Raw genomic sequence first — 18739 nt, forward strand, 5'->3', positions numbered from 1 at the left:
GTCATTCCAAGGTACCATGTGGGTCATCAAACTCCAAGATCAGATCAGGGATGAAGAAATTAAGATGTTAAGACCACAGTTAAAGATGATCACCTGAGAGATGACTGTCAGCCAAAAATGACCATCTACACCCCACCAATCCCAAACTATCCTTAACGTCTACCCTCAATGCCAGTTCCTCTCCCTAAACACCTCCAAACTGCACAGAACCCAAAGAGTCCTAGAGCACAGCCTCTCCCTCTGGAGCCCAAGAAGGTGCAGGTGTGTAAAGACAATGATGTCTTATCCCAGCTATGGCATGGGGACATGGATTGGCCAAAGGCCCCTGACTGGTTTCCACTTTCAGGTTACCCAATGATGACTTTACTATTCTGAAAAGACGGGGGCACTGGGCTCTACAGTGCCACCTTCACATGTCACTTAGGGTGCAGGGTGATCTGATGGTCCTGACAGTCTTTCTGTTGAACACCATCAGCCTTGCTATGCTTTCAAGCAGATTCCTATAAAGTTATACAGAAGTCTATGGGAACATGTCTCACCTGTTGACAACAGTTACTAACTTCGATGGATACCCACAACAGCTCTCTACCTTTTACTACTTACAGTGTATAAAATGCCCACTGTGTGCTCACTGTGCGCTGCCGAAGCACCTAGGAGTTAGGCTTTGTTCTCATGTCACATGTGAAAAAAAAAATCTCAGGAGAGTGTAACAGCCAGCTATAGTTATGTAAGTAGTAAGAGGCAAGTCAATAGCAGGGTCTATATTCCCTGTATCCCCAGTCAGGCCAGTCCATCTCTGCTGTTAGCCATCGTGCTTTAGAATACATTACCAATCATCTTCAATACATAGTTAGCTTTGTCAACTTTACACAATCTAGAATCACCTGGAAAGGGAGTCTGAATTGACGAATTGTCTAGAATAGGTTGGCCTGTGGGCGTGTGTGTGTGTGTATATGTGTGTGTGGGGGGGGTACTGGGGGAAGGGTTGTTCTCTTAAGACCCAGACAACTATGAGCAGTACCATTCCCTAGGCATGGAGTCCCAGACTGTATTAGAAAGGAGGAAGCTAACAAGCAAGCAAACTATCTCATCCATTTCTCTCTGCTTTTGACTGTGGATATGATGTGGCTATTTGAAGTTCTTGCCTTGACTTCTTCATGGAGTCATAAGCTGAAATAAATCCATTTCTCCCCTAGGTTGCCTTTCTTCAGGATATTTAACCACAGCAATAGAGGCAAAATTAGAACAGTAGGCATTGCTCTATCTGCTTAAGGAAGAGGAACTCAGAGCCAGAGAAGCTGACAGATCTGTTGAGAGCCACAGAGCAAGTGAGGCTGGAGCTGAGCAGGACCATTTCAGGTCTATCTGCCTCCCAAGCTCAGTTCCTGATACTGTTATTGTGTGTATGCACCTCTCTCTCTCTCTCTCTCTCTCTCTCTCTCTCTCTCTCTCTGTGTGTGTGTGTGTGTGTGTGTATGTGTATGTGTGAATGTGTGGAGGTCAGCAGACAACCTGTGGGAGTTGGTTCTCTCATTCTACCCTGTTTGTTCTGGGATTGCCCACCTCAGGCTGCCAGGCTCGGTGGCAGGCACCTTCCATGCTGAGCCATCTTGCTGTCTTTTTTGAAGTCGCCCCTTCACTTCCCAGCACTTCTCATACATCCTAGTCTCTTGTATCAACACACAATCAGGATTCTGCATCTCGGGACATCCAGGCCCCTAGGTCTTCAAGATCAAATTCCCTGAATATGTCTTCGATGATATAAATAAATCATTCCCTGAAGTATTAAAAGAGACAGGGCCCAGGGAATGTAAAACAACCTCTAGATCTTCCCCTGACAACCCATTCTAGCTTGACTTCTCAAGATATCGTGTTAACAAAGCATTCTCCACCCGAGATGGGCATTCTTCACATGCAACTATTCTTAACTGAATGGGGAGTAGGGTACAAAGTCTGACTTTGAACTAATTCATTGCAAACTGGGAATGACCGATGACCTCGTGGCCTTTCCACAGGTACCTGCTTCTCACAGTGTAATTTTAAAATGGACATTTGACCAGTGGAACTCCAGACAATAAGAGCAAGAAGAGAAAGTAGCAGAAAACAAGAATGAACCTTACATCACTTTGTTGATTTTTCAGATCAACATAAGACAGGCCATATTATAAGGACCTCCAGAATGATGCTGGAAGCATCTGAAGCAGTAGCTGAGCCTGTGTCAACTCAAGTATCTCACACTTAATGTGTTATATCCTTACTACAGCCCACTCAAGCTGGATACTGCATTCTTATTTTTCATCAGAGGAAATAGGCGTAGAAAGGTCAACAAACTCATGCTGTGTCCTCTAGCCACCAAGTGTTGTGTCCTGCTCAAGAGACTGTAGTCTCTCTGTAGAACACATCACTGTGTCTAGATCTAGGGAACATGTGGGTCCTGCCAGTGAGCTGGTGACAAGACCCCATCTACATAATTCCTTCAAGGCTTTGCACGGAGCCCTGCCTAGGAAGATGGTGGAGAATGCAAAGAACATCTGTGGGGTGGTTGACAGCATCATCAAGATGCAGATGCAACTGGCTGGCTTTCATTTTCATTGTCCTCCTTGGCTAGGGATTTTATACAGGTCATGAGTTACACCTGGATGTTTAGCCAGTTTTTCCCAGGCCCTGAGCCTAGCATGCAAGGCACTAGGGGTACAGTTAGAGAGCTGGGAATCTGATGAAATTTCTAGCTATTATAAATTCTGCTAGATCCGCAAGATGGAAACAGCCAAGGTGTCCTCCAACTGAGAAAGAATAAGTGTGATGTGATCCATACACACGGTGGAGTGCTGTCAGCCCAAGATAGAATGACAGTGCTTACTGCAAGGATGGACCTTGACGATGTGATGTGAATTAGCCAAGTATTCCCACTGAGCTGTGCCTCCTGCCTCATGATGGAGTAAAAGAACACAGGCACGAAGACCATCTCATGATCTACTTGAGTGAGATTTCTGGAAGGGTTGATCCATAGAGCCGTGCAGTAGAGTCCAAGTTGTTAGAGGCTGGGGCGGCAGGGGGTGGGGGGGGGGAGGTTGGTTAATGTCTGTGGGATTTCTTTTGGAAGAAGGAAACCATCTGAAATTAGGTGTGATGATTGTGCAAGGGTGCAAACATACTAAAACCTATGTTATTGTTTTTATTTTGGAGACAGATTATCTCTAGCCCAGGCTGGTCTTGAACCTGTGTTGCTAAAATTCGCTTTGACTGCCTCCACTTTCTCTGGGTGCTGGGATTACATATATGTACCATGATGCCCAGTATAGTCCATGCTGGAGATTTGTCTTGCTAGGCCACATACCTCTACTCTGGAATCATATATTTTGAAGGGTAAAATTTATGGTATGTGATATTTCCATTTAAAAAAAGTCATATAGAGAAAGCCTCTGGTTCCTCTTTTCCCCTTTGTTTTGTTTGTTTTGGTTTGGTTTTAAAACCACATCAGGGTTCATAAGAGGCCCTGGAGCAAGGCCTCTTATGATGAAGATGAAGGTGGGAATGGGTGGAGCACAGCTGGGCCCTGGCTGCAAGCCATGCCAGCCTGATGAAACAGATGGGTGGGAATGGCTGGGTGTGAGGCAGCTTCACTCCGAGGTCTAAAACCTGAGCCTGGGTGCATAAAAATCCCACAGCTCTCCCACAGGTCTCTGGCAGAGAGGCTAGGGGCTCAGCTTTGCTTTGCCCAGACTTTGGTGTGAGCATTGCATATCTGCTTCCTGAGATCAGTGTGAAGGCAGAAGAGCTGAATGAATGAGAGATTAGAACCGCACTGCTGTGGGTTCGGTTCCTGCAAGGCCTTATTATCTGTGTGATCTTGTGTAACCTGAGCCTTCTCTGAGTCTCAGTTTTGTCACTGGTAACACAAGACAGTAGGACCCGCCTGGGGGGGGGGGGTGGTGCTTGTGTGAATTAAATGAGATGATATGCTAAAGTGCTGAGCATAGACCGGCTGCCGTGGGGCAGGATGGGTCCTGTTGGGGCTTGGGCTCTTCTCCAAGACCTCTTGACACACAAAGGGTCATCAAGTTTAGGAATGGAAATGGGTAGGATTGCTGACAGCTCAGGATGACTGACAGGCATCAGAAGTAGCAGGGGTTGGTATTACATCCAAGGAGGAGGAACAGTGACTTTCCCTCCTCAGTAGGGAGGACTCTCTTCAGGGGCTTCCAGCATGACATGGGTTCCCGTGGACCTATTGGTTTCAGCTGGAGTTTCGCCTCTTTCAGCCAAAATGAAATATCTAGAAAATGTCACCATATTCATCAGGGACTGGAAACCTGAGCCAAGGATGACAGTGTCTCCATCTCCTTTCAGCTTTGTAGCTAAGAAGGCTCTGGGAGTTAATATTTCACCTCAGCTGCTTTCTGTCATCCCAGTGCACCTCTGCAACTGCTCATGCCACAGAACAGTGCAAATAACAAAAGACAGGGGACAGAAGCAAGAAGAAAACACAACTTCTGCCCGGTGGATGAGCAAGAGGAAAAGCTAGTGTTTATAGAAGTGCTCAGAATCACACTAGCCAAGGCAGATTATGGGATGTTCTGTATAACGCCTGCAAACCAGCCACTAGCTTCAGACCCAGGCTGAAGCTGAATGGGGCATTTTGTGGAAGCCTCACCAGCCACATTTGCTGCTGTGCTTTTATCCGGACTGGTGCATGGCAGCTACGCCAGTGCCTGTGATTCTGTGACTTCATGAGTGAACTCCAGCACAAAAGGAAAGAATTATTGTTGCTAAGAAAACTATGTAGAAAGCTTTGGAAAATTTGAGACTCAAATTTGCTTGAAAACACTGACTTCTGCTGGGTGGTGGTGGTGCACACCTTTAGTCCCAGCGCTTGGGAGGCAGAGGCAGGTGGATCTCTAAGGCCAGCTTGGTCTACAGAGTGAGTTCCAGGACAGTCAGGGCTACCCAGAGAAACCCTGTCTCGACAGACAGACAGACAGACAGACAGACAGACAGACAGACACACACACACACACACACACACACAGACAGACAGACAGACAGACACAGACAGACAGACAGACAGACAGACAGACAGATAGACAGACACAGAAACAGAGACAGAGATAGAGAGACAGACAGACAGAGACAGAGAGAGAGACAGAGAAGGAAAATGCTGACTCACGTTGGGTCAGATTGGGTGGGATACACACCAGAGACTAGAATAAAGAACTATAAAGATCTTCTAACTAGATTAGATTCCCAAAGTCAGTGTTCTTATTCCACTTGACATGAAGTTGGACTTTGGATGGTTTATTCTAAGAAAAGTTTATGCAAGTAAAATGATACAGTTTAGCAAGAAAAAGATGTTGGCTCCCTACCAAAATTAGCAAATGAATATATGTATATCTTTTGAATGAACATAAACCATGTCTTTTGGGTGGCTGTTCCTTTTGTAGCTAGCCTTTCAAATTAACCAACCCCTAAACTAGTTGTGTTAACTAAGCTAGAGACGGAACATTTATGGTGCCTGGATGTCTGTCTGTTCTTCACTCCTTCTCTCCTAAAGCTCAGAGCCAGCAGCACCTGCCCAGAATATGGAACCGTGAGTGGGATTTCTCAAGAACTATAGCCCCAGGGTTGGTTCTCAAAGCAACAATGACAATATCAAGAGTAAGTTAGACCTCAGCTGTTTGGACAAAGTTTTGAACCTTATCCTTCTTACAATCTACCATGTGAATAAAGAATAAAGAAGTAGGGTTGGTGTTATGGTTTGTATACACTCAGCCCCCAGGGAGTGGCACTCTTAGAAGTTGTGGCCCTGTTGGAGTAGGTGTGTCACTGTAGGCATGGGCTTTAAGACCTTCATCCTAGCTGACTGGAAGTCAGTATTCTGCTAGCAGCCTTCTGATGAAGATGTAGAACTCTCAGCCCTGCCTGCACCATGCCTGCCTGGATGCTGCCATGCTCCCACCTTGATAATGAAATGAACCTCTGAACCCATAAGCCAGCCCCAATTAAATGTTGTATTTATAAGACTTGCATTGGTCATGGTGTCTGTTCACGGAAGTAAAACCCTAACTAAGACAGTTGGGTAGATGGATCAATATGTAAAGTGGATGAGGACCAGAATCTGGATCTATAGCACAAATGAAAAAGCTGGGTGCAACTCTAGCACTGAGTGTTTCTTTTCAGACAGGGTCTCACTGTGCTGCCACAGCTGGCCTGGGACTTGCTACATAAACCAGGCTGGCTTTGAACTCACAGAATTCTGCCTGCCTCTACCCTCAAATAATGAGATTAAACCCCACCTTGTTTATAACCTCCAACACTGTAGGGTTGGACATAGGGGGACCCTGGGGATTCCCTTGGTAACCAGCCTGGCTGAAACAGCAAGCTGCAGGTTCTGTGAGAGACTGTCTCAAAAACTAAGAAGAGTGATAGAGGATGGCACTGGACATTGTCCCGGGCCCTTACACTGTGAATCGGGCCTTTTTTTTTTTTTTAATTTATTTATTTTATGTATATGAGTACACTGTAGCTGTCTTCAGACACACCAGAAGAGGTCATCAGATCTCATTACAGATGGTTGTGAGCCACCATGTGGTTGCTGGGATTTGAACTCAGGACCTCTGGAAGAGCAGTCAGTGCTCTTAACCACTGAGCCATCTCTCCAGCCCCCTTGAGTCGGGGCTTTAAGAACAATGCACAGTCCCTACTCTTGAGAGACTTGCCACAGCTGGAGAGACTATGTATATAGGTAGGTCCACCCACACCTATAGCAAGCCCTATAGGACAGTTACTCTCAGTGTCAGGTGACAGCAGAGTCAGCATGTATTTTAAGTCAAGATGACGCATCAGCCTCACACGTCCCACTCACCTCTAGATTTCACAAAGATTGGAAGTTGGGCTTTTAAAAAGAAACCTTGTTAATGTGGTGGCGTGCAGTTGTAAACCTGCCACTTGGGGAGATTGTAGCAGGAGGATCAAGAGTCTGAGGCCAGCCAGGCATCATAGTAAGACCCTGTCTCAAAAGCAAAAATCAACAAACCAAGCCGCATACAACTTCGCTCTTCATTCACTGTTGCAGAAAGCTCAAAAGGGAAGCGTTTCTGTTTGTCGTTTTTTAGGTAGGGTCTTGCTATATAGCCTAGGCCAGCTTTGAACTCATGCTCTTTCTGTGTCAGTCTACCAAGCAAGTACTTAGACATATAGCACCACCACGTCCAGTGAACAGCTAATTATTAAGGGATGACCTGATAGCTCTGTACGTTTGTCCTCTCTGAACGTTCACCACTCTGAGAAATAAATACCGTTGGGATTAGCACACGGCTATAGAAGAAACAGTCCAGCCCTGATGTAACTGTCTTCAAGCCTGCCTTCCCTCTATTGTGTCTGGTCTCCAGGAACTTTTCAATGTCTCTGCTGGAGCTGGGGGGTGAGACCAGGTTGTCTATGTGCACAGGTGACTATGCTGCTCTTGATGCTTCTGTCCGAATGGCTCAGCCACAGTCTGCAGAGAATGGCTACCAAGTGTGCTCATCTTGATCGAGTTGCCTAGACATCTTCCATTTAACCCAGAAGCTCTGGATTCTAACTTTGGAAGCCCACTGGCCACTCCCACATCATCTTCCAAGGCTACCACAGAGAGGCACTGGTTTCGGGAGGACCACACCAACATATGTTGCTTCCAGGATGGAGAAAGTGTTAAATACTTGCCCAGTGCCCAACTCTCTTCAGAATGTTGGTTTCCATCACCTCTTGTGTTCACACTTTCCCCTCCCTTTTTGAGATAGTAGTAGCAGCAGGTACTCAGAAGTCCTTGGCCTCTAGGTCCCACTAAAGTCTCCTCCGATCTGCCCTGTACCTGATGATCCAACATAGCCTTTTTCTGAGACCATAGTCTCTGCATGCAGCATGTGACACCCGTGTAGTGGGCTATTTATCACCCCCCCGATGTGATTCCACACCCCCAGCATGCACACACACAGATGCACACCCATGCACACACACACGGACACGCACACGTACACACTCACTCACCATGAGATGCTGGAAGAGCCAAGAACGCATTATATTGGTGGCATGCTTGGGTAAGACTCCTCGTTTGTTCTTGGACTTCTTATCCTCATTGTCCAGGAGGGAGGTGAGGTCAAGGTTAACCTTCAGGGCACGTGAAGAAAAAAGTCAGCATCAGCTGCCTGTGAGGCTAGTGGCTAGGGACCTGTTGCCATAGTAATGGCACACTCTCACTGCCAACCCCCTTTTCCCAAGTTATTCTTGGGGCCCTGGGGAGGTCACCTTTTCCTCTCACCCCATAGTACCCCCTCAGAGAATGGTGATGAGGTTTGGGGTGAGGGGAAAGGAGAAAGAGGGGATGAGAGAGGAAACAGTAGAAAAGGGTCATGCAGAGAGTACTGAAGATGAGAATTTGCCATAAACCATCCAATAGTTATTAGCATTTCTGTGATACTTTACAGTTTGCAAAGCACTTTCCTGTTCCTCACTGTAGTTAATCCTCATCACAGCCATGTAGGTTGGCTCTGACGGTATTAATCCTTCTTTATTGATAAGAACTCAGGCTCAGACAGGTAAGGCGACATATGCACGATCACAGTTAATGTCAGATCTCAGGCGTCTGACTTCAGGTCTTTCTAGAGATCTGACCTCTATATCACTGAGGTGCAGAGTAGTTGGAGCTGGTGACCAAGCACAGGAAATGCAGGGTCCTTTGATGTAAACTCTGGAGGCAGCAAAATCCCCAGAGCTGATAAAACCCTTGCTTAGATCCAGCTTCCTGTCCGGAGAGCGGTGTCTTAGAGGTAAGGATTAACTGAGCCATTTTGCCGCAGTGCCCAGCAGACAGTAAACAATCACAGATGCCCTCCATTGCTCATGCACAGATACACACACCTACACACACTCACCTGTGTATTCTGGAGCTGGATGGCTCCCTGGGGGATTGCTTGGGTGACCACCTGACCCTGGGAGGTTACCATGGTAACCGGTTGATATAAGGCTCCACCTGAGGAGACAACCAATTTTGGGGTCCCCTGACATGGAGGTAAAAAAGAAGGCAAGCAAGGGTCCCCAATTGCTTGGCACTCTCATGTAAAGACTCTTTGGGGTGGTGGCAGAATGTATGTTTGCTCTCCTTGAAGGAGAGGAGTGGGTGAGGTAAGAGATGATGTCCAGAAGGAAAAGCAGAGCCTTTGATGGGAAGCAGTTAGGAGGAGGGAGAGACAAGGCCTTATTCAGTCTTAAATGTGTGTGTTGGGGGGGGAGGGGGCTGGAGGGAATGTGTGTGGAGGGAGGGAAGCCATGAGATTTTTACTTAAATTTGTTCCAACCCATCAGGATCAGGTCTTGGTGCTCACTATGTGCAGAACACTTCAGTCAAGACACTAAGCTGGAAGTCCCTCCCTTAGCAGAGGACACTTCTTCATCCCAGAATTTCCCTAGGGGCACTCCTTCTTCTCCCAAGACGCTTCCCACAATCCCCAGAACCCTGCACCAACCTGACACGACTTGAGAGTTGACGGTTGTCATGGCGATGTTGCCCTGCTGGAGTGCTGAGGCTGGGACCACAATCCCCTGGGGGTTATTGGAGACTCCAGACATGGAATTGGGGGAATTCTGCAGGAGGTCCTGGCGGTAAGGGAGGGGTAGTTTGTGACAATGTCCCCAGGAGCTTAGATGCTTCAGTTCCAAAGTCTTCCCCTTCCCTTCCTGGTACCACCCCCCTCCCCCCAACTCCTGTTCCTTCTAAATACAAACCAGAGGGCAGTTTAGAAGCAGGACTTCTAAAAGGAGTAAGTAAGAGGTCCTGATCTTAAAATAAATAAACCAAAAGGCCTATAATAGTTCTTCACTTACATTTTATTCCATTGGCTACCAGAGGCACAGATGAACCCCTAAAACTGTAGGTCTCATTTCAGCTACATTTCAGAATCTGCAAGGATGGAGCTCTGGGTTCCAAGCCCAGAGACTCTCCTTTAATGAGTCAGAGTGTGTTCCAGGCTTTGGAGTTTTAAAACTCCCCAGGTGACTCTGACTTGCAGAGAGCCTCCATTCACCTCTCAACATTTACTCAGATGCAGGCTCGATGGCCCAGATGTTCACCCTGGCCCTTCCCTTCCTCCAGCACCTCTGTCCTTCACATATGTCCAGCACAAAACAGCTTCCAACGTTCTATCTGCCTGTTTATTCATTCTCTGCAGTGCTGGGCTTTGTGCACTACCACCTAAGCTGCATCCTCATCCCCCCCCCAATGATATGTCTTTGTACATCCTTAGCACCCCTATTATGATACCAAAATATTAATTAAAAAATAATAAAGCCATTTTGTGTCGCTGTATAACCTGTCTTCTAATGGCATCGCATAGAGGCCTTGTCTTCGGCCCATGTTATAGGTTCTTCTGTCTTCCCTAATTCTCAACACAGAATTATACTGGGAACCGAATCCCCCATTGTTCAGATTGTTAACCTGTTCGTTTTTGCAATAGCCAAGGCAGCCAAGAAAATGAGTTTTTTCCTCATCCTTGCCTTCTAGCAGTCAGTGAAAAAGTCCTTAGATTTGATGTTGAGGGTCTCCTGACACCAGAGGAAGAAGGCTTAGCTGCAGGCCTCCAGGATAAAGCAATGGGCCCTTCCTGCTTTCTGGGCACCTCTGCGTGGTGGCCAGGTGCTTGAAAGATTTGTGAAAGAGGAACTGAATGTGTCGGAGATGGGGTGTGTTCACGTTTGGAGAGAGCAGGAAGGAGAGCAATAAGGTACAGAAGAGGCAAGCTTAGCAGCCCAGCCTGGCACTTCCCAGCCTCAGATCCCCGCCTTGAGTTAGTTAATGAACCAAACGAATCCAATGGTCACTAAGGCCCACATTCCAAAACTGAAAGCTGGAACAATAAGACGGGATTAATAAAGAACTGGAGACAGGTACATGGCCAGGAAGATGGAGTAAACAATGGGTGGGGATAGCTCCACTTCCTTGCTTTTATTTCAGGACTTTAAGAAGCTTGGGCCTTTGGCCTTTGGGAAAAGCTTGGAATCTGGACTGAGGAGGCACCCATGATTAGAAGGTGGCTCTAGCCAACAACTGCCTACTGGTAGTCACAATAAAAGGAAAATGTCACAGAACACAGTCACAACACTGCTCCTTCCACTGTGGCATCACACAAGTCGGAAGCGCTATGAGGGAAGCAGGAGGCAGCAGCCATTTCTGAGTCTACCTTGATTCTCTGCCTGTTGAATCCCTCGCCTCCCCACCCGACCCCGTCTCTTCCCCAGTTACCACTGTTATATCCCTGGTCCAGAGCTAGAAGAGAAAATTCTACACAGAAGCAGGACCAGGGCCTGGGGCCCAGTCCTTCACCCTACCCACGGCCAGCTTGTCCAGGAGGCCAAAGCAAGAGGATTCAATTCTATTCTAAGTTCTGTTTGACATTGGTGACCTTGGGAAAGGGAGATGGCAGTTCTTGCCTTGGCATCCCCTCTGGGGTGCTCTGTGAGAGCTTCCTACCAGTAAGACTACTCTTTTGATCTGTCCAACCACACAGTTGGAGTTTAAGACTAAGCTTGGCATGCAGAAGGCTAGAAAAAAAAAAAAAAAAAAACCAACATTTCATATACCGACATCCTGAGGGGTAAAAGAAAGAAAATAAGGTCCAGAGGTCCTGGTGGCTCAATCACACAACTGACTGGCAGTCAGAGTACTTGAAGTCAGCTCTCCCTACCATTAGCCACAAATACTAAATACCTAGCTGGGGCTCCAAGAGGCTCCTTGAATCCTACCTAAGGAAGATGGAAACAACTTCAAGTCCAGCAACAGCACAAAGAAAATGATCATCTTGAGAATCACATTGTGCCCCTTCTGGAGGCCTGCCTGCCTTCCTTCCTTCCTTCCTTCCTTCCTTCCTTCCTTCCTTCCTTCCTCCCTCCCTCCCTCCCTCCCTCCCTTCCTTTGTTACCGTGTTGATTCAAGCTAGCATCAAGGAACTCTCAAAGCCTGGGTTTTTGGACTTGAAGCTTGAGATACAGTGCCAGTGTCCCAAGACATCAATTCCCGTGGGAAGGAACCCGTAATTCAGATGGTCGAAGCAGAAGCTAACTTACAAGGCAGATTAAACAGAAGGAGACCCCGAAGTCATTAGGCCTAAAGCCAAGGAAAGCAGCTACTCCATAAACTCTCATTTGGAGTCAGCCATGCCGGGGCACTCCTCCTCAGGTGGAGATAAATGAGATCCTTAAATATAAAGACTTCTCCTAGGCCGGGCAGTGGTGGCACACCACTCCTTTAATCCCAGCACTTGGGAGGCAGAGGCAGGTGGATTTCTGAGTTCGAGGCCAGCCTGTTCTACAGAGTGAGTTCCAGGACAGCCAGGGCTACACAGAGAAACCCTGTCTCAAAAAAACAAAACAAAACAAACAAAAAATAAATAAATATAAAGACTTCTCCTAGACATTCTTCACTATGCCTGAAGTGTCCAGCACAATTAGGACAAGACAAAGAAAAGTACCATAAGCATAAAGCATGTCTTCTGGGATTCAGCTAACACACACACTGTTTTGTAGCCAAAGACAGAAGGGTGAGCCCTACCTGGACACCTCAGCTGCTTACTCAAACCCTGTGGCTTGGAGAGCCTCCACCGCCATTCACTTGGTCTGGGGAACTAAAGGGAATTTTTGTTCTGGCTTGGATCATTTTCTCCCCGACTTTTCCCCACCCTTCTCTTGTTGTTTGGCTGTGAGGTGCTGACAGACGGCCAAAGTACACCAGCAAAGGGGTAGAATGGAGAACTTTGGGAGCAGAGACGGCAGGCAGGGCCAGGGCTGGCAACATCTTAGCTGGGGCAAGAAAGAAAAAGCAAAGGCTTGGCCTCTCTGCGTTTGGTGTCTGTCCCCCACTTCTGCAAGCAGGGCTGCTTCACAAACCTCCTGAGGCCTTGGATTTATTTTATTTTGAATTATGTGTGGGTGTGCCCATCTATACAGTTACATGCCCATGGCAATATCTAGAAGAAGCCATGGGCTCCCCTGGAGCTGGAGTTACAAGCAGTTGTGAATCACCTGATGTGGGTGCTGGGAACTGAACTCAGGTTCTCTGCAAGAACAGCACATGCTCCTAACCACTGGGCCATCTCTCCAGCCCACGCAGGGCCACCGAATCAGACCCTCAGCAATCTGTTAAGTTTCAAAGCTTTCTCCAGCTAGCCTCCAGCATCAGACAGATCTGAAGATCATCAATTTACCATATGCATAAATATTGAAGGGTGCTAACTGGCCGCTTGATTTTATGTTAATTTCACCGTCACATTACTGGGTCAACAGGAGAGAGACTGTCCCATTTTCCTCAAAAGGATTGAAGCCCAAAGAATGAAAGGGACTTCCCTGACTTAGATGGCTGTAGGTCTCCTGGCCTTGTGTGTAGGATAGCGGCTAACAAAGAGAGGAAATGGACTTTGGAGTCAAATCCACTGGCCCTGCTATAAATGTATTGCCTGGCACTGTTTGGTGTCTAATGATTTATTTCCTACTTCATATGGCTGTAGTCACTTGGGTGGCAAAGCAGGGGTTAATTCTGTCCTCCAAGTCCTAGAGCCTTTGTGTTCTTTATTTAGCAGTTAGCAGAAGTTGAGCCAAGACTGCACACCTAGACAGGATGGCACAGACCTTGTCATATGCCTCCACTGGTCTTTGTCCGATGCAACCCTGGAACTTGGTACTAAGCCTCAGAAATCCAAGTTTAGCCCCCACCCGAGAAGAGGGCAAAGACTCCACCTTGCTGTGATGTCAGGTTGCACATTAGTCTGTAGCTCTGCGGAACAGCGACAAGGCAGCTCTGATTCTCTAGGGACGGTCTCAGTCATTTTTGAAGAAGCCACCATAGCAGCCATGAAAGCCCTGAGGAAGAATCTATTGGCTAAAGCCATGATATTGTTGTCTCCTCAACAGCTTTTGTCTGACTCCAGACCCAGAAGGCTGCTGTGTAGACTCTCAGAGAGACACCCACAGGGAGCGGAGAAGCACAGTGGTCGCAGTGTTAGCGACACTCCCAGTATCCAGGATCACATCTATGCTTGAGCTGTCTAGGTACCAGGTACTGGAAGCAGCTTGTCCAGCCTACGAACCCTGCTGTGTCTCTCTGGAGAGCCACCTGCAACACCCTCACCCCGTGCTCACCTTAGGGACCTCAGTGGTTATCAGTTCTACTCCAAGCCTCATTTTTTGGAACAAAAAGGATGACTTCTTCAGAGGAAAGGGCTTACTAAGAAGCAAGAGGGGCTCTGGGATGCCTCTTGGGAGTGTGTTTGTGAGGTGATGGGGCACACAAAAACTGACTGTGACCACAAGATTGGATCTGTGATCTGACGTCAGCTGGAAGAGCTGCCCCTCTCCTGAGACTTCTGTCTTCACTTTTAATAGGGAAAGGGCCTGAGATACCCAGAAAGTTATTTTCCATTTCTGGGAAACACACATACACACACACATGCACACACAGGCACACATATACACACTCTCACACATGCATGCTCACACTCAACATACACATTCACACACATGCACATATGTACACGCACACAGGCACTCACACACAGGCACACATATACACATTCTCACACATGCATGCTCACACACACACACACACACACACATTCATGCACATATACACTACACACACAGGTTCATACAATGGGGTAAAAAAACTAAAGCATGACAAAAAAAATGATGGAGACATTTATCTTGAAATGTATTTTTGAAATATTTGGAATCTTTATCTTACTAGGTTGCCCCTGAAACACGGAGATACACTGGATGACCTTGAAAAATCCATTGCATCTGAGGATTAAGAAAAAAACCAATGATGGTTTGTCTCTAGGATTCCAGTGAAAGGATTAAGGGACAGGACCCAGATACAGGGCCCAGCAAACTTCCATCCTTGCCCTGGCCACTAGGGGTCTCTGTGGATCCACAGCCTCAGACCAGCTCACCAATCCCTCCCAGATGACTTCCTCCATAACTTACTGGCCTGGCCTGAGGGGACAGTGAGATGCATTTCAGTGTCCCACTTCCGCTGAAGAGCTTGGCCCGCCTGTCTAGGCTTCAGCATGGGCAGTATTCCTGACTCTTCCTCACTTCCTATCACCTTACCCAGGGCACACAGAAAGGTTCTCTCTTGTGCAGATGTCTGTTGCCTTAGCTTGGGAATAGGTTTTGGGGGGAAAGAAGTCTGTCTCTTTCTCTAACACTATGCCTAGTGCTTTTTGGAGTGCCTGCTAGATGCTTCATAGATCTGTGGTCCGACTGGGCTGTATGCGTGTCTAGGTGGTTGAGGAGGTTACCTCTGTCCCCAGACACCCTCTCTGGCAGAGTCCTTCTGCTCTATGACAGCCAGAGTCCTGCCTTAGACCAAGAAGAGCTAGGTTTGCAAAAGCAGGGAAGCCAAGCACATATAAACAAACCTTCTAATCCTGTCCTGTTCCACCGCAGCTGGGGGCTTTGGCCTCAAGGGAAAGACAGTCCAGGCCTGTGGGGACAAGCAGCAGCTGCTACTCTTAAGGAACATTCCTTCCCGGAAGGAACGGAGCTCTCAGGTTTCATCCTCAGGCCCTGCAGGAACTACACACTACGAGAGGCCAGGCGACAGAAGTCACACAGCTCTACTGCTCTGGCCTCTGGGCAGCACAAATCCACTTTTTGCCTCCTCAGTCAGGGGTGCTGCTTTCCTAAGTGGTGATGCTCCTGAGGTAGACCACCTTCCTTTGTCCCCACCTGATCTGAAAAGTCACAGGTCTCATCCTCAAGATGATCCAGCATGGGTCAGAAGTCCTAGGGCCTTGGCAAGATTGACTGGAGCATACTGCCTTCCACCACCCAGATGACTTTGGAAAAGCAAAGCTTGTTGAGTGTCAGAGAGAAGCCTATTCTTATGAGGGAGAGATGGGTGGCTTCCTTGGGCTGCTGAGGAGTCTCAGAGCTAAGGGCTGGTTCCTTCATAGGCTGTCAAGCCCAGCACATCAGGATGTGCTCACTCCATACTTCCTTCCCTCTCTTCCAGTCAGTTACCAAATTCAAATTCATGCTCCACTGTAACCCGTTATGTCACCTCTAGTCTCCGCATCCCTGGGTTACAGTCATCCCACACCTAAGCTGGGACCAGGGACCTTGCTCTCCTTCCTATGTGTAACAGGATGTCACTATATTATACGAACACAGGCTCTATAGTAACCATACACCCATTCACTTTTAGTGTATGTGTGGTGTGGGCGACTGTCTTTACTTCTCTCTTTTTTTCTCTTTCCTTGGGTGTCAAACAGATGATGTCCATCTGAAGTCTTGTGAGGGATAAAATATTATATATAGATACTCAGAACATACTATGTTTGTGATGGGGAGAGCTCAGTCAATGCTTCCGGGACTGCTTCGTTCTTACCAGTTCATGCTGTAGCCGTAAAAGCTCAATTAATTTGTCTTGCACTATGTCTCCAGCACTGACCCTATTGCATATATCCCCATTTCTCTTTAAAATATTCAGCAGTTGGCTATAATAGTCAACTTCAAAATATATCTTCTCAGGGCTGGGGGGAAAAAAGGCTTAGTGGTTCAGAGTACATGCTGTTCTTCCAGAAGACCTAGGTTCAATTCCCAGTATCCACAGGCAACCCTCAGCTACCTATAACTCCAGGTCCAGGGGATCTAACAATATCTTTTGGCATCTTCGAGTGCTGTGCGTAAATGATGCACAGGCATGCAGGCAGGCAAAAGTATCACATAAAATAATTTTGTAAAAAAAAAAAAATAAATAAACATTTTAAATATCCCTCCCATGACTTTAGTTTCAAGATGGAGTGTCATTTCCATTCCAAGGTCAAAGACTGTGCCATATCCATCTTTGTGTTCTTGGAGCTCAGCAGGTTCCATGAATGTTTGGATGAATATATGATGCATGAATGAACGACTCTCTGTCCTCTTCTCTCTAGGGATTCTAAAAAAGCTATTCCCTAGCCTCTTCTCAGACTTCTTTCTGCCTGGGGAACACTTACCTTTAAAGATACTCATAGACCACTGAACTCTCCCAAGCCTGTTGAAAGGCTGCCTCCCCCAGGAAGCCTGGCCAATGAATCTGTAGCTTCTCCTACCCCTACAGGCAAAAATCTTCCATCCTGAGATTTGTTCAATGTGTTTCCTGGGAAGAAATGGACCTGGACATGAGCCCTGTGCTGGCTGGGCCTCGGGCCTGGCTTTCTGTTGGAAAAGAAGGATGATCTCAAGCCACACATGGTATGCTCAGCCCAGGACCTCTTCTTTCAGCCTCCTTCCCTCTCCTTTCTCAGCGCCCCAGGCCCTGAGCATCCTATGCCTGTCAGAATTCATCCTAGACTCATAGCTCACTCCCCCTGGAATTAGGAGCTTCCCGTGAAATAGTCACAGGGCTTCTCCCAGGACCCCAAACAGTAAACAGCCTCAAATGGCTGGCAATGCAAGGAGAGCCATGTCCTGTCTAGAGCTAACTTTAAATCTCCATGGAGACAGAGGGATGATTTTCAGATCAAATTAGCCCCGAGTGAAGCAAGAGTTGGGTTCTCTCTAGTGGGATGGTTTAGTTAGTGCTCTCGAAGGATGGGAGAACCCAGAGCTGAGTCTAGAGTGTATCTGTGGGGAAGCTACCCCTGCATCGTGCCTGGGTGTAACATGGTTTGGAGCAAGACAGGATAGATTCCTGGGGGGCGGGGTGGTGGTGGAGACAATCTAAGCTGCTGTGCTACTTGAGATTGCCCTCCCCAGCCCTCCACCCTCTGTGTGGTAAAAACATGTCCCCACGTCCCCACCTTGGTTTTACCCACTCAGAGAAAACTGACAAACAGAAATGGAAGACCAAGCTGGGAATAGGTCAAATCCCATGGAGTGAGGGGACAGCACAACATAGTGGCTGGGAATACGGCCGTCAGTTGGAAAACAAAAATGTCTCCTCCTTTGCCACGTTAAGGCATTGTGAACAGCACTCAGGGAAAGCCATGAGCCAGCAGTTTACAACAAAGCTGGCAGGCATTGGGGATGCTAAGCTAGAGGATCGTGTTCTAGGGGGCAACACCCCTCCTTAGGTCAGACTAGCACTTGGGGTAGCTATGTCAGGCTGGAGGGGATTAGGGTTGGAGCATGACGAACAAGCGAGCACACACACACATACACCACACACCACACCACACACACACATGCACATACACATACACACCATACACGCCCAGACACACACACACACACACACACACAAACACACACACACATGAACGCATGCACGCATGCACGCGCGCGCACACACACACACACACGCACACGCATACACACACATGCACATACACACCATACACGCCCAGACACACACACACACACACACACAAACACACACACACACACACACACACACACACACACGCATGAACGCACGCACGCACGCACGCACACACGGACGCACGCACACACGCACGCATGCACGCGCGCGCGCACACACACACACACACACACACGCACACGCATACACACACATGCACATACACACCATACACGCCACACACACACACGCACGCACGCACGCACGCACGCACGCACGCACCACACCACACACACATGCACATACACATACACACCATACACGCCCAGACACACACACACACACACACACACACACACACACACGCGCACGCACGCACGCACGCACGCACGCTCACACGCACGCACGCACCCTCCCCCATTACTCAGTTTC

At 47.7% G+C, this 18739-nt stretch overlaps 1 protein-coding gene across 3 annotated transcripts in view; it reads right to left on the minus strand.

Annotated features, from left to right (window-relative positions):
- Nucleotides 1-18739, minus strand: part of Pknox2 (PBX/knotted 1 homeobox 2) — a 297178-nt gene that overhangs the window by 11159 nt on the left and 267280 nt on the right. For all 3 annotated transcript variants that reach the window (XM_076924651.1, XM_076924652.1, XM_076924649.1), the window contains 3 exons: nt 9501-9630; nt 8910-9007; nt 8026-8145 (listed from right to left, as the gene is read on the minus strand). In XM_076924651.1, the coding sequence (XP_076780766.1) occupies nt 8026-8145; nt 8910-9007; nt 9501-9630 (348 nt within the window). The remainder of the gene's footprint in view (nt 1-8025; nt 8146-8909; nt 9008-9500; nt 9631-18739) is intronic.

This window comes from Arvicanthis niloticus, chromosome 26 (genome assembly GCF_011762505.2).
Source record: "Arvicanthis niloticus isolate mArvNil1 chromosome 26, mArvNil1.pat.X, whole genome shotgun sequence".
NCBI lineage: Eukaryota > Metazoa > Chordata > Mammalia > Rodentia > Muridae > Arvicanthis > Arvicanthis niloticus.